This window comes from Protopterus annectens, chromosome 1.part1 (genome assembly GCF_019279795.1).
Source record: "Protopterus annectens isolate FY-2018-M chromosome 1.part1, PAN1.0, whole genome shotgun sequence".
Lineage (NCBI taxonomy): Eukaryota > Metazoa > Chordata > Ceratodontiformes > Protopteridae > Protopterus > Protopterus annectens.
In genome coordinates this window covers 1,072,591,943-1,072,607,128 of record NC_056726.1, presented here as the reverse complement: position 1 = coordinate 1,072,607,128, position 15,186 = coordinate 1,072,591,943, and the positions used below count along the sequence as shown (strand labels likewise).

At 40.8% G+C, this 15,186-nt stretch overlaps 1 protein-coding gene across 1 annotated transcript in view; it reads right to left on the bottom strand.

The window, feature by feature from the left end:
• LOC122815406 overlaps nt 1-12,157 on the bottom strand; it is a 115,707-nt gene extending 103,550 nt beyond the window's left edge. Inside the window, exon 1 of the mRNA XM_044087877.1 lies at nt 11,887-12,157. Coding sequence (XP_043943812.1) covers nt 11,887-12,157 — 271 coding nt within the window. The remainder of the gene's footprint in view (nt 1-11,886) is intronic.
• Nucleotides 12,158-15,186: the final 3,029 nt, after the last annotated feature.

Here is a 15,186-nt window from a genome sequence, read left to right as displayed (position 1 = left end):
ATGCTGTGGGTACTGACAGCCTTTGCCAGTATCCATGGGGCCTGGACTGATAGGTGCACGCCACCCCTAGCAGGTGGTGCATCATGTCATGCTCCGCATGTCTTCCCAGGCTGAAACACATTGGCTCCCCTTTGACTAACTGCATTACTTCAGTCAGTTATTGCAATTGATCATCCCATCGTCATTTTGTGGCTTCATGCTTGGTGGGGGTGGATGTTAGTCAGGGTCCTCAGGTGTGCATATAGTACATGGTGTTACATTACTTAACACATGGCATTCATGCCTCAGGTGGTGCTGCAGGGCTGCCTCTGTCGGATGCGCATATTACACTCCCTGTACATGTTTGTGAGCAGATCATGTCATTTTAGGCATCCCTGTTATTATTTGAGTGAGTCAGAGGGGGTATCATTCCCAGGGTTCCTACTGAGCCAGTGTATGTGCTATGTGTTGCCTCTTTGCCAAGGCCAGGGCATACTGGGCACACCTCCTTCTGCCTACTGGGGCAGGCTCAGGTTGTTCCTCCTCCAAGTCACGCTCTGCCTGTGATGGCCTTGGCAATGGTGGGGAGCTGTTTGGCCCAGCCCTATGCTGGTCCTGCTGCAGCTGTTTTCGCAAGATCATATTATGTAGCATAGCACATACCATGACAATTTGGGTACATGTAGTTGGTGAGTACTGCAAGGCTCCACCAGATGTGTCCAGACACCGGAACCATGACTTGAGCAGCCCAAACACATGCTCTATTACATTACGTGTTTGTGCGTGTGCCTCATTATGGCGTTCCTGTTCAGGTGTGTGTGCGTTTCTGATGGGTGTCATCAGCCACGGCTCCAGTGCATAACCTGCATCCCCCACTAGGTGTCCATGTGGGATGACTCCACTGGCAAATGTCTGGTACAGCTGCATCAAATGCCAGATGTGGGAATCATGGTAGCTCCCAGGGCAGCCAGCACACACATTCCTTATTATGCCCTGGGCATCACACACGACCTGGCAGTTGATGGAGGGGAAGCCCTTGCGGTTAATGTAGGCCCTACCCCGCTCACCGGCTGGAGCTTTGATGCGTATGTGCATGCAGTCTATTGCACCCACTACCTCAGGGTATTCCGCTATTTGCTGGAAGAGACGCATATTGCTGGCCAATACCTCACGGGCATTGGGGAAATATACATGATCACCGACATGTGCTGACATGGCATCCAGGAACTGGTGCAGTACCCTGGAGGCTGATGCCTGTGATATCCCCATCATATCACCAGTTGGTCTTTGGAAGGTACCTGTTGCTAGTATTCTTAGGCCAACACATACCTTGGTTTCCACTGGGATGGGTTCCCCTCTGTTGGTTCTGTATGTGAGGCATGGCCTGCACAGCTCGACTATTTGCTGCAGGAGCTCTCTGTCCACTCTATAGCACTCTACTATCTCCAGCTCATGTAACCCGTGGTAGGTGACCCTGGGCCTGTACACTCTTCTCCGTCTCCTCATTGTGGGTTGTCTGGCACCATCTGCATTGTCACCACCCTCATCAAGTCGCCTATGTCTCATTATGACAGCTATGGCAGCCCCTAACATTTCTGCTCTGAGTTCAGCTTTTTCAGTTTTCACTTCTAATAGCTTACTCCTGTCTTGCAGTGTCTCTTGACAGAAACATCCTGCACTGCTGTTTGCAGAGTTTTAAGTGCTGGGTTGGGCTACTATTCTGCCTGTGTAATTGCCTGCTTCTAATTGTTTTCACCTGCTAGCTCCAGCAGTATTCCCTGCTAGCTTCCTACTAATTCTGTTGCTTCTTTTTCCTTTCTGTTTCCTCAGGGGGGAGCAGCGTGCATACCAGCAGAAACACGCTCACAGTGGCTTACACGCGCGCACACATGCTTACACGGTTCAGGATCTGCCTATTCGGGTTAAAACGCACGCACACCAGTGCAAACAGTCTTACAAGTCTACCAACAGGCTCCCACATGCTCAGTCTGCCTTACACGTGCGCACACTGCCCTACTCGCACTTCATGGCACGCACACCTGCGCATGCACGACCAGCAAGAAACTTTGGTGTAAGTAACAGTGTACACCTTCCATTTCTTGACTTTCCCATGCTTATCTTGTGGCACTCCTCTTTCCCTGATCTGTGTCTGTCATCTGTCATGTTACACTGACCTCCAATGAACTGCATTTCTTTCTACCATTCCCCCTGTGATGTCACCTATCTCCTACTCTATACCTCCCCCTTATGTATCTCTTACACTACTCAGACTCTGCTCATTTGCAATGTGACTGTGGGATTCAGTATCCTAACCCTCATTTATATGAGATTGCCTACTAATGCTTAGTTACATGTCTTAGACTCAGCTTCCCCCCTTAGCAACCACTGCACGGTGGCCATGTTGTTTTTGGTCTGCTGGTCCCTGCATTGTCATTCCATGTATTGCATAAAACCCACATTTGTGGGTTTATAACCTTCATTTTTATGTTTTATACAGCGCAGCCCGCTTGCGCGGAGCTGCACTGCATTTAAACATCAGCGCTCACCGAACAAAAATATATATATTTTTTTAATTTTTGCATCAGGTTACCTTGCCAATGGCCACATATTTGGCCATTGGCATGCTACCTGACACATATGCACCCTTTATTTGGAGCTGACATGGCTCCATTGTGATTTTTGCAGAAACGTACTCAGTTGTCATCTGAGTACATTTCTGCAGCTAAAACGTCTCTTACATGGGCTGGTTTCTGCTTCGTGAATTGCTAATATACCTCATTTGCATACCTTTCAGCTGCAAGTGAGGTATTTAGCATATCCACGCCCAGTCCGTGTAAGAGACGTTTTAGCTGGTCACTTACATGGAGTTTCGGGCTGTTCCTGGATCGCAAGGCTTGCATGGAGTGCTACACGTCTCTTACACTCCGTGCAAGCCTTCGTGAATCCTGCCCTACATCTATATCTATATCTATATCTATATCTATATCTATATCTATATCTATATCTATATTTATATATCAATCGATATCTCTCTCTCTCCATCTCTCTCCGTCTCTCTCTCTCTATACATATATATATATATATATATATACATATATATATATATATATATATATATATATACACACACACACACACACACACACACACACACACACACACACACACACGCCGCATGCACACACACACACACACACACACACGCACACACACACACACATACACATATATAATTATCCATAAACTGGCTTTATACAACACCTGTTAACTACAATACTAACATTTTCTCTCCTAACTAGTTTGTTCCATCACCTCCATTTATTTGAATTCCCAAGCACTAATTATAGTATCTATTATCTGATAAACCCACTAATATACCTACCCGGTATTCATCATCTTATAATGCATAAGTATCTTTTATATTGCAACAGTTATCTCTTTTTGTCATATGAATGCAATCTTGTTAGCAAAATTATGGGTACTTGTTAATGTACATTTAATATCTATTAAAGTATACTATTAAATGTTGGTTTAAAAATGTTTGTAATATGTTTGAGCTTTTATCCCAGAGCTTCCCCTGAAAAAGATTTTTTTCACTAAAGTTAGTCAGATAAGCCCAGGAGAAAAAACAAAATAATTAAAAATAAATAAAGATAGAGTTTTAATCTGATAGTATGTACCTTTGTATGAGTGTGTACTAAGCAACTGGTAACAGGCAACAAATGTAATGTTTACAGTTTTACTTAGTGCTAACACTTGCAAAAATGGAGGGGTTTGGCCCCCCACACATTTTATCTCCTTTTAAGAGAGGTCATATGCATTTAAACCCACTGATCATGTTTTTCTCTCAGTTTGTGCTTTGTAACAACTGTGCTATGACTTTATTTTTTTGTGGTGTCAGCAGCTAATGTACAGTTGTTGAGAATGTTTAAGTTATACAGGCAGGTGTTTAAATCTAGCAGTGTACATCTCGTATTAGTGTGTAACATAAAAAAAATGGCGATATACCGGAATGACTTACTCAACAGATGTGATGTGCAATATTGTCATTTTTTGAATGGTGCTGAAATGTATTAAACTAAGTGCTGTACTTCCCTGTGAGCATGTCCAGTGTAACAATGTATGTTTGTATCTTCCTTTGTGTGACTATTAGCATAAAGCAGCACCTCTATCCAGCTTTTGGAAAATAGTATGTTTCCTTTCTCTTTCTATGTCAAAAAATTATTTATTATGTCTACTGTCACAGCTTCCACAGTTCACTTTACCCCTGTACTCTGTATGGTATGTTGGGACTAGGGATCTGCAATTATTGTCTGTTGCACAATGCTCATCCCATTTGTTAATCTTCAGTACTGTTACAGCACTTAGTAGTTTATCACAAGTATTGTACAAGTAATTCTGTGGCATTAGTAGCTAATACACATATTGTCTTAGGTAGGCAGGGGTTTAACTACATCCTGGTGTACACTGCAACACTGTATAAAGCAATCATAGATAGGGAATACTGACATACCTCACAGATGTGTTGTGCTAGTATTTGCTTGCATATGACACTTTCACAAGGTGTGTTATTAGCTCACTTCACTGTTGCGCTCACTTTTAACTATGGTCATTAGGCAGACAGGGTTCAAATCTATGCCGCTCTCAGTTGTGGAATACTGGACAGCTGTCATTATCATATGGTAAGAATGCCATGTGAATATAAAAACATGGTAGCAGGATGCATCCATCTGAGAGATTCCATGCCTCACTGACAACATGCATTGATTCATATATTGCTTGATGGCTTTTAGTCTATATACATGTTCCCTGTGCATTTTACATTCAGTGGAATTATAACACAATGTACATGTCTATGTGTAGTCACATCTTTCCTGAACACTGTCTGTCGTGGTGTATTATAGTCATGCTCATGAACTTCCAGTATCAATATCAAACATAATATTTAGCACACAGCTGAGTGCATTTTGGTTGTTTGATATCAGGTTATCTATTCCATTGAAATGTATTTGCAGCCATCTCTTTCCTGTATACTCTGTTAGCAGGCCTTGTTAATATACTCTCCAAGTAACTGCATCCTTGCAGAAACTCAGGTGTTCAAAAGCTGACATGTGCATTTTATTTGCCTGAACTCAAATTATTCCATTTTTTTAGCATGTATTTTGTAGCACCTCTCTCTTGAGTGTTCTGTTAGAACATCTTGCTGATAACCTGTGCTTGTGAATATATTACTTACCAGAGCAAGGGGTTCAAGTTTATTTGGATGATAGCAAATGTCCCATACCCTAGACATGTGTTATTCCATTTACCCAGCTTTCATTGCTTCTAGAGCATGACACAGTCTGCTGTTATGAGGTATGAATGTGTTGCTGCATTACAGTAATGGTTTACTGATGTTTACTTCTTTTGTGTACATAATTCTCATGTGTTATGATTTTCACAGCTTGTCCATGTTTTTAAATATAGAGTAGCTGTGTTTTGCTACTCCAGACATTTGGGTTTATTGTCTTGCATATCCTATACAACCGTAGTGACTATTAACTGACCTTTGGGTTTCAGACTTCATACCCTTCAGAAAATGCAGAGTACTGCTGTATCTCTTATTCTATCCACTTTCAAAATGCATATTACTGCATTCCCTAAATTTGTAACATTGTTCTCACATTATTATATGTTTGTCCACTACTTTTGCATTGGACAATAGAAAGATAGGCTCATTCTTACATGGTTGTATTGTCCTATACATTTGTAATCCTAACATTTCCATGACTATTTGTTTAATGCAAATCTCATTGCAAGTAATGTTCAGCATCTCCAGGATTTCGTCAATGAACCCTGCACCATCCTTAAGTGCCTGCCAGTTTTATGTCTTTTCCTTGCTTATGGTTTCTAGTTTTACTTGTCTGATGCTGTTGATTAGATCCTTACTATGGACCTATGCACTCGCTAGGGATTATATGGTTTGTCGTGCGCACACTTTTGTTTGCATTGTATACATAGATACGGCCATGCAGTTGCTTATCATGACATGGCCACAAGTGTGTTTGTACTGTAGGCCTATGATAAGGATGCTTGTCATGTTATAAGAGTCTCCTGCTACTGTCACTTGGTTTTCTAGTTACCTCTCTGACCGACTACAATCTGTGAAATGGCTCTCTGTACTCTCCCCCTCCCTCACCGTAAATATGGGCGTACCCCAAGGTCTATATTGGGCCCATTACTATTTAATATTTTCACAAATCTGATCCACAGTTCTTGCTGTCACTCATCCCTTGTACAATATGCAGATGATTCTGCTGTGATCACTATCTCTGACTCTCCCTCTAGTCTCATTTCTATTACACAGGCTGCCTTTACATCAGTGGAAACCTGGCTCACCAACAACCAACTCATCTTGAATCCTAAAAAAAAAAAACTCTTACTATTTCTCCCAAAAACTTTTAACCATCTCAAATCTTCTTTCACTATAGTGTCTCTCAATAAGACTCTCATAGTAGCCGAAACTAGCACCAAACTCCTAGGTGTCACTATAGATGATCAACTTAAATTTGACTTACACATCAACAACTGTATCAGGAAGACCCATCAGAAACTAGGCCTTCTATACAGAAATAGAACGTTTCTCACTCCCAAAGCTAAAGTAACCATCTCTCATACCTACCTCTTACCCAGCCTACTATATGGCTCTCAAATACTCATTAACCTTAATGCCACACTCCTAGCAAAACTTAACTCTACCTATACTAAGGTAGCCAGATTCTCTGCCCAACATACTTATAAAACCCATCACTGTGTCTCACTTAAACACTTAAACTGGCTTGAACTACCTAACCTACTTATTCACTCTCTCAGCTCCAGATTATACACTCCATATTATACAAGCCGTTCTATTGCCCTAACATATCTTCCTTTATATCCCACTATACTACAACTGGTTCCCTATTAGAAGACCAAAGACGCATTCTTTCGAATGGGTCTTGGTCGAAATCAAAAGCCTGAAATGGCAAAATATCGAAGCAGCTCTTAAGCAAATTCTTTCCCTGGGAAAGAATTTGCTTGGCCGCTTCATTACTTTGCTGTTTTTGGCACTGTAGTGCAGTCTGGAGTTGGTATAGTTAAGTAGGGGGTGTGGGGGTTGATGCCCCACACTTAATCTAATGTTTAAAGTGTTTTATTTATTTATTTTTGTTGGACCAGCGATTTTTTGCCCTAGGAAAAAAAATCGCTATTCTGACAGTTAGAAATTATAAGCTTTCGATTACATTGGGTTGATTAATCACCGTTCACTTTTTTAAGCTTTCGGTGATGTAATATAGACCCCTCCAACTAGATCACTCTGCAGCTAAGACCAAGACCTACTACTTATCTACAAACCTAGGATGAATAATGGATGTAATCTGTATAGCTACCATCCTACCATTGCCTGGAACAAGCTTCCACTTCAAATTTGATCACTAAATCAACCAAAGCAATTAAAGTAACTGGTAAAGAACACCTAAAAACTTTCTGGTCCTGTCTCTGTACTCTCCCACCACAAACTGCCCTTCATTCCCAAAGCTGCTCATTATTTGCCCACTAACCTTAACATTTATCTTCTACACCCCCACTGTTTAACATTTCTCTCCTCCAGGCCTTCCCATCCTGTCTTTTTCTAACCATGTTTTTCTTATGCTTCAGCTGAACTTTTCTCTTCCTAAATATCTCCTCTAAACTGTCTCCTGACAGTAACTAATGATTTTATTGAATTCATGTTTCAATGACTGTATTTTCTTTATTTGATTTTAATTATGACTAGTAAATATTTGTAAAATTTTATGCTGATGTTAATACTTGTCAAACAATGACTCTGTAATGTTCTATTGAACTGTATAATTTACTGGAGCTTTTCTCCCCGGGCCTCCACTGAAAAAGGGCTATTTCAGCTCAGTCGGACTATTCCTGGTCAACAAATGTAAAATAAATAAATAATAAAAATGTTTGATTAACAATGCTGCTTACTGTGCTATGATAGTAAATCATGTTAGCGTAGCTGCAAGGTGGCACAATGTTAATGAAGTCACAGGCCAGTGCTCCGGATAGTATTCTAAATACCCAAAATCCTAAATCTGAAAGGGGGTGTAGGTTTCTTAAGGCCAGTGCTGCTCATCATGCTAAGATGGTAAAGCATGTTAGCATAGCTGCAAGGTGGCACAATATTAATGAAGTTACAGGCCAGTGCTCCGGATAGTATTCCAAATACCCAAAATTCTAAATCTGAAAGGGGGTGTAGGTTTCCTAAGGCCAGTGCTGCCCATCATGCTAAGATTGCAAATCATGTTAGTTAGCTGCAAGATGATATGATGTTAATGAAGTCACAGGTCAATGCTCCAGATAGAATTCCAAATACCCAAAATCCTAAATTTGAAAGGGGGGTCTAGGTTTCCTAAGGCATAGTTGTTGACTAGCCAAACAATCCCATAACCCATTAAACAGTTTCTATCATCAGTGACACATTGATAATGGTTTCTATTCCCCCATCTTCTTGTTTCCCCCCTGCAAAGCTGTGATGTGCTAAAAATATGACTTCTTAAAATGTGAGAGGTATACAAAGGAAAATAGCATAGCCTGTAGCAAAATGCAGCAATATTTGGGGATCTACAAGTTTTAAAGGAAAAAGTCACTGATGTATGGTCTGGTATAATGTAGGACAATGATATACATGCAGGTGTGCTAGAAAAGGGTAGATCTGTGAGGAGTACCGAGGGTATTTGGGCATTTAGTAGGAAGCCTAATTATATGTAAAAGGGAATTAGTATTTATAACATAGAGGAAAAATCATAAATACCAACCATTGGCAGTGCAGGGCAGACAGTTTATTGACATGGAGGTGGGAGTTTAATGGGGAGTTCAGCTTAGGTATTAACATAGCTACTGTTGTCAGTAGGGGATACAGACTGAGTACTGTAGCCAGCTTTGAAATGGGAAATTATGATATTTTAGGGTGATTTGGACATCTAAGAGTTCAAATTGAGGGTCCTGAGGAAAAAGTCTTAATGCGTTGGCATCCCCCACACATATTGATATGCCCCACATTTGCCAGTATGCCTGAAGACATAATATCCACTAAACCCAGAACAGCAGGAGTGCGTTTATTGGCTTGAAACCATCCCTTTGTAAGAACACATATATGAATGTGTTCAAATTAGAGGAAGGCCTCATATTCAATTTTCTTTTAAGACACCAAGCATTAAAGAGCACCACCTTAATGTGTTCCAAATTATACTGATTTATTTTTTATGCATTTATTTACTTATTTTATTTACAAGGATAATAAATTGAACACAATAGACCATTTGCAGACATATCATGGGTGCAGACATTCATAGAAAAATAAGACAGAATTAATTCAGAAATACAGAGTATTCATTGAAGGTACAGAGTCCAGCAAGTGATTGAAACGATGAACATATATTATTAACTGAGCAAAAAGGCAAATGTGGATTAAATTTAGCAATAAATGGGGGGGGGGGTAGCAGGTGAGAAGGTAGAGAGGAAGCAGGAGTGATGTAGGGGAGGAGAAAATTTAGGTGATGTGTCCAGTGTAAAAGCATTTGCAGTCTGATTTGTGATGGAGGTGTCTTCTAAGTTGTGCTCTAAAAGTGGGGAAGGATGAGATTTAGTTTGGTGAAGGGGGAGACATTTCCAAAATTTGGGAGCAAGAATAGGGAAGGAGTAGACATCACAGTGCAGTTTGGTATGAGGGTTCTGGTGTGAGGGAAGGAGTAGACATCACAATGCAGTTTGGTATGAGGGTTCTGGTGTGAGGGAAGGAGTAGACATCACAGTGCAGTTTGGTATGAGGGTTCTGGTGTGATGGAAGGAGTAGACATCACAGTGCAGTTTGGTATGAGGGTTCTGGTGTAAGGGAGTTAATTAGAAGTTGTGGAGGTTGTACGGAGTGTTTTACTTATGGAGATTGGCAGCAAGATGCATGAAGGCACCTATCCCAAACTTGAAATTGGCCTTGTTTGATTTAATTAGTCCTCTAAGTTTCCTGTTTAGTTTTATTAGTGATCTCTTGTCATTATGAGAGTCGCTCTTTCTGACTTTGACCATGACTTTTCTCCTTTTGTTATATACCCTGTTTTATTTTATTTATTTATTTTATTTTATTTTACATTTGTTGACCGGGCTAGTCCAGCTGGATATATGTCCATTTTCAGTGGAGGCCCGGGGAGAAAAGCTCCGACGATATTACAAATAATTCACAGAAACAGTCAATACAAGGTAAAAATTAATAACACATTGAGTCAGAACACGAGATATACATGCAGACAGGCATAGTCATAGCAGAAAATTACATAAACAAAGTTTAGTAGATATTTGCTATACAAATTCTAAAAATATAAGTATATAATATGGAAAAAGGTGAAAAAGAAAATAATTAAAATATTTTAAAAAGTATATATATATATTTTTTTTTTTTTTTTTTTTTTTTTATTATGTCTATAGGATGTTGTGTGAGGAGGAATTAAGGAGGAAAGGAAAAAAAAAGGTTAATCTGGGTTGTTACAGGAACAAAGCCAGTGTTTATTGAGATATGTTTTCAGCTGTTTTTTAAAGAGTGGAAGACTAGACAAAGATGAGATATCAGATGGCAGTTTGTTCCACATTTTTCCAATAGAGTTAGAAAAAAGGTTGTCACCTGCAGAGTTATTGGGTATGGTAATATTAACCAGTAGTTTGTTTGAGGTTAAGATCAAGATTCCCCCAGAGTGGTTTGCTATTGGGGTTTGTTTTGCACTTACTTCTGGTAGGTACAGTAACCTCTATGCAGCCATGTATGTGCCTATACAGTGTGTCTGTGAACAATTCTACATAGGCTGTTGTGAACTCTAGGTGGGCAAGGCAGTCAATTTTGACAAACTGTTGCTTAATAGAATGTAGTTTGTTTTAGAATAGTTTTAACTGTAACATTTTTGCTGGGTTTTCCAATCTGATTTTTATTTCAAATGAGACAGCTTTGTGATCCAACTTCAGTAGTGAGTATGTGAGATGGAGGCATGGAAAAGCACTCTCCCATACTGCAGAGAACAAGGTCCAATATGTTTAAACCTCTGGTTGAAGTGCACACTAACTGATCAAGGGCTTGTATTCATAATAAAGTCTAGGAAATGTGTCTGCAAATCGGTAGCAGTCTATGTTTCCCAGTCTATAGAGGGGTAGTTAAAGGCTCCAACTAACATAGTGTTGGTTGGATGGAGAGTGCCTCCAGTAGGTCTAGATAAGAGTTGTGGGATTCTTGAGATATAGATGGTGAGCTATAGCTTGCTAAGGTACTCGAATGTGGATGAACTCTAGGGTACCATACTGTTGAACCAACTTTGACATATACTTGTTGCCAGTACTGATTGAGACATCTTCACTTTTAGTCCCTGTCTGTGCAGGTGATATCTTAATGTGTGAAAGGCACTTTAGCCTTGTACTGCCAGAGTACTTTCTGTGGCTTTAAACCATTTTTTGTTAATGGCACAGATGCCTACATTCTCAAGAGTGAGGACAGCTTGTAGGGTGTGGTGTTTCCTAGTTAATGTGCCTAGCATTGAGCAGTACAATCTTTTGTTTCCTTTGGATTTTATTTGCTACATTGCTGGTTTATCACTTTGGCATTACCTAAAAAAGGCTTTAAGGGGCTGGATACAATTTTAGCCAAAATATCCAGAAGCCCGCAGGGACAGGTGGAGGTACTTCAAAGCTTGGAAAATGCACTTTAACTTTTATTTCACCATGTTTACCATTTAGTTTAGTTCTCTGGTTGAAGACGTTTACTAGGTTCCACAGTTGGTTGTAATGTCGTAACATGCTACATATGTGAATAATTAAAAAAGTAGCTCAGTTGATGATGTTATTGCACTACAGTGTGCTTACGGTTCAGCAGTAAATTAAAAGGAAGACTTAATTCTGTAGTCCGATACTGGCGAGAGTCTGCACTGTAGACATTGCATTGACAGGTGTAGTTCGCTTCATCCAGTGTTGTAGCACTTTCAATGACATATTGGATCCCAGACAAGGACCATGAAGAATCTAGGTTGGTTTTATAGAGCCCACAATCAGTTAATCTGTATGTGTTGCTGCTGCTCCTGCATTCGATAGTCACTTTATTGCCAAGGCGAATCTGTCCTTGTGGTATCACACGCATTTCCAAATATGCTATATGTAACATAAGCAAACCAAAAAACTTTAACTAAACAATACAATAGCAGCTGGATGTATACATGATCAGTTCATATTTAAAGAATGTCAGCTAAAGCATATCAATTTCTGCAAGTAAACTGCAAAACCAAATATAAAAAACTCTCAATTTTCAGATCTGAGAAGCAAACAAGTAGCATAATGATAAAGGTGCACTTTGTACTGGTTTCTACATGGAATAAATGTGTACTCTGTGTACAGACTCTGTGTACAGAACAGTGGTGTCAGTAGAGACTCTGTGTACAGAACAGTGGTGTCAATGCAGACTATGTTTACAGAACAGTGGTGTCAGTAGAGACTCTGTGTACAGAACAGTGGTGTCAGTACAGACAGTGTGTACAGAACAGTGGTGTCAGTACACACTCTGTGTACAGAACAGTGGTGTGAGTAGACACTCTGTGTACAGAACAGTGGTGTCAGTACATACTCTGTGTAGAGAACAATGGTGTCAGTGCAGACTCTGTATACAGAACAGTGGTGTCAGTGCAGACTCTGTGTACAGAATAGTGGGTTCAGTAGAGACTGTACAGAAAGTGGTGTCAGTACAGACTCTGTGTATAGAACAGTGGTGTCAGTGCAGACTTTGTGTACAAAACAGTGGTGTTACTACAGACTCTGTGTACAGAACAGTGGTGTCAGTAGAGACTGTGTACAGAACAGTGGTGTCAGTGCAGACACTGTGTACAGAACAGTGGTGTCAGTACAGACTCTGTGTACAGAACAGTGGTGTCAGTGCAGACTCTGTGTACAGAACAGTGGTGTCAGTGCAGACTCTGTGTACAGAACAGTGGTGTCAGTACAGACTTTGTGTACAGAACAGTGGTGTCAGTGCAGACTCTGTGCACAGAACAGTGGTGTCAGTGCAGACTCTGTGCACAGAACAGTGGTGTCAGTGCAGACTCTGTGTACAGAACAGTGGTGTCAGTGCAGACTCTGTGTACAGAACAGTGGTGTCAGTACAGACTCTGTGTACAGAACAGTGGTGTCAGTAGAGACTGTGTACAGAAAGTACAGTTTTGTACCTACCATAAATGTAGATGTTCGAGGATTCCATTGCTGCAGTCCTGACTATTGGGTATAGTCCGCGTCCAGTCGGCCCGAATACCAGAGTATAAGGCTGACGTCGGTCATGGCGCCTTAGACTGACGTCAGTACGTCAAGGTACTAATGCGCATGACCGACGTCATATCCTCAGTCTTTTCTTGCCCCAGATGTCAGAAGACCCTAAAAGACAAGTCCCAGAAAACCTGCACAAAACATGTACAATATATACAACAATATATACAAAAACATAAGCATGTAAACTCACCTACACAACCACCCCTAAAATCAGAGGGAAGGAGGGAGGAATTGGACTGCAGCAATGGAATCCTCGAACATCTACATTTATGGTAGGTACAAAACTGTACTATGTTCTTCGTCTTCCATTGCTGCAGTCCTGACTATTGGGTAGAATCCCAAAGCAGAGGTAAGGGAGGCTGGCAATTTATAAAAGTAGGAGCTGACAACATGCCTTGCAAAACAGCTGTGGCAAAACCAGCCCTAGACTTAGAGTAGATAGGAAGGTGATAATGCTTAGAGAAAGTATGCACTGAACTCCAAGTAGCTGCTTCCAAAATATCCTTAGTTGCCACCCCCCTTAGAAATGCTGTAGAAGTGGCAGTAGCCCTAGTGGAATGAGGCCTAATCCCAGATGGAATCTCCTTGCCATGATGGGAATAACAAAATGCAATGCAAAAGCCAATCCACCTGGAAATAGTTTGTTTTGACACAGGCTTGCCCTGTGAACTCAAAACAAAAGAAACAAACAACTGCTGAGACTGCCTAAAATCCTTAGTCCTGCTTAAATAATATCGTAACTGCCTGTGTACATCTAAAGTGTGCAAAATCTTTTCCCCTTTATTTTGGGGTCTGCATAAAAGTAGGCAAATGAATAGTTTGGTTTAAAGCCACACTAGAAACCACCTTAGGCATAAAGGATGGATTAGTGCGTAATGATACCCTATCCTTATGGAAAATCAAAAGGCTCAACTGCCATAAGGGCCTGCAACTCAGACACCCTTCTTGCAGAAGTAATAGCCAACAGAAAAGCAGTCTTCCATGACAAGTATTTCAATTCAGCAGTAGCCGCAGGCTCAAAAGGTTGTAGAGTAAGTTTTTCCAACACAAAATTGAGATCCCAAGCAGGAGTAGGAGCTCTACGGGGTCTTATATTCTTTGCCCCTCTAAGAAACTGCTTGAACAAAGGATGCGAAAACAAAGGTGGGTCACAATCATAGTGAGCTGAAATTGCTGCAGCATGAATCTTAATGGAAGAGAAGGACAACCCTTTGTCCAATAACTCAGTAAGATATTGAAGAGCCACACTCAAATTAGGCTCAGAAATCTCCAAATTCTTTGCTGTACCCCAAAATAAAAATCTCTTCCATTTTTCTGCGTACACCTTCCTTGTACTAGGTCTTCTAGCTTCCATAATCACATTTAAAACTTGTTGAGGAAGTTGAGACCTGCTGTGTTTCAACAGAGAATATGCCAGGCTGTTAGATGAAGAGAGTGAAGCTTGACATTGAGCAGATGACCTTCCTTCTGAGATAACAGATGAGGAATCAGAGGTAAAGGCCATGGAGGCTTCTTTACTAGACTCCGTAGTAGTGGATACCAGTGTTGCGAGGCCAATCTGGAGCTATCAAAATCATCCTTGGCCTGTCTTGTCTGACCTTTAATAGTACCTTTGGAAGAAGAGGCAGAGGTGGAAAGGCATAGACATGAAGGTTTTTCCAACTGAAAGACAGAGCATCCACTTTCCAAGCTGTGTGATGAAACCCTTTGTGCAATACTTTGGCAGCTGGTGGTTTAGTGGAGAAGCGAACAGATCTATGTCTGGAGTTCCCCATGACACTGTCAATTTCTGAAATACATGAAGATCCAGTTTCCACTCGTGGGGATCCATGATTTGTCTGCTTAACACATCTGCTA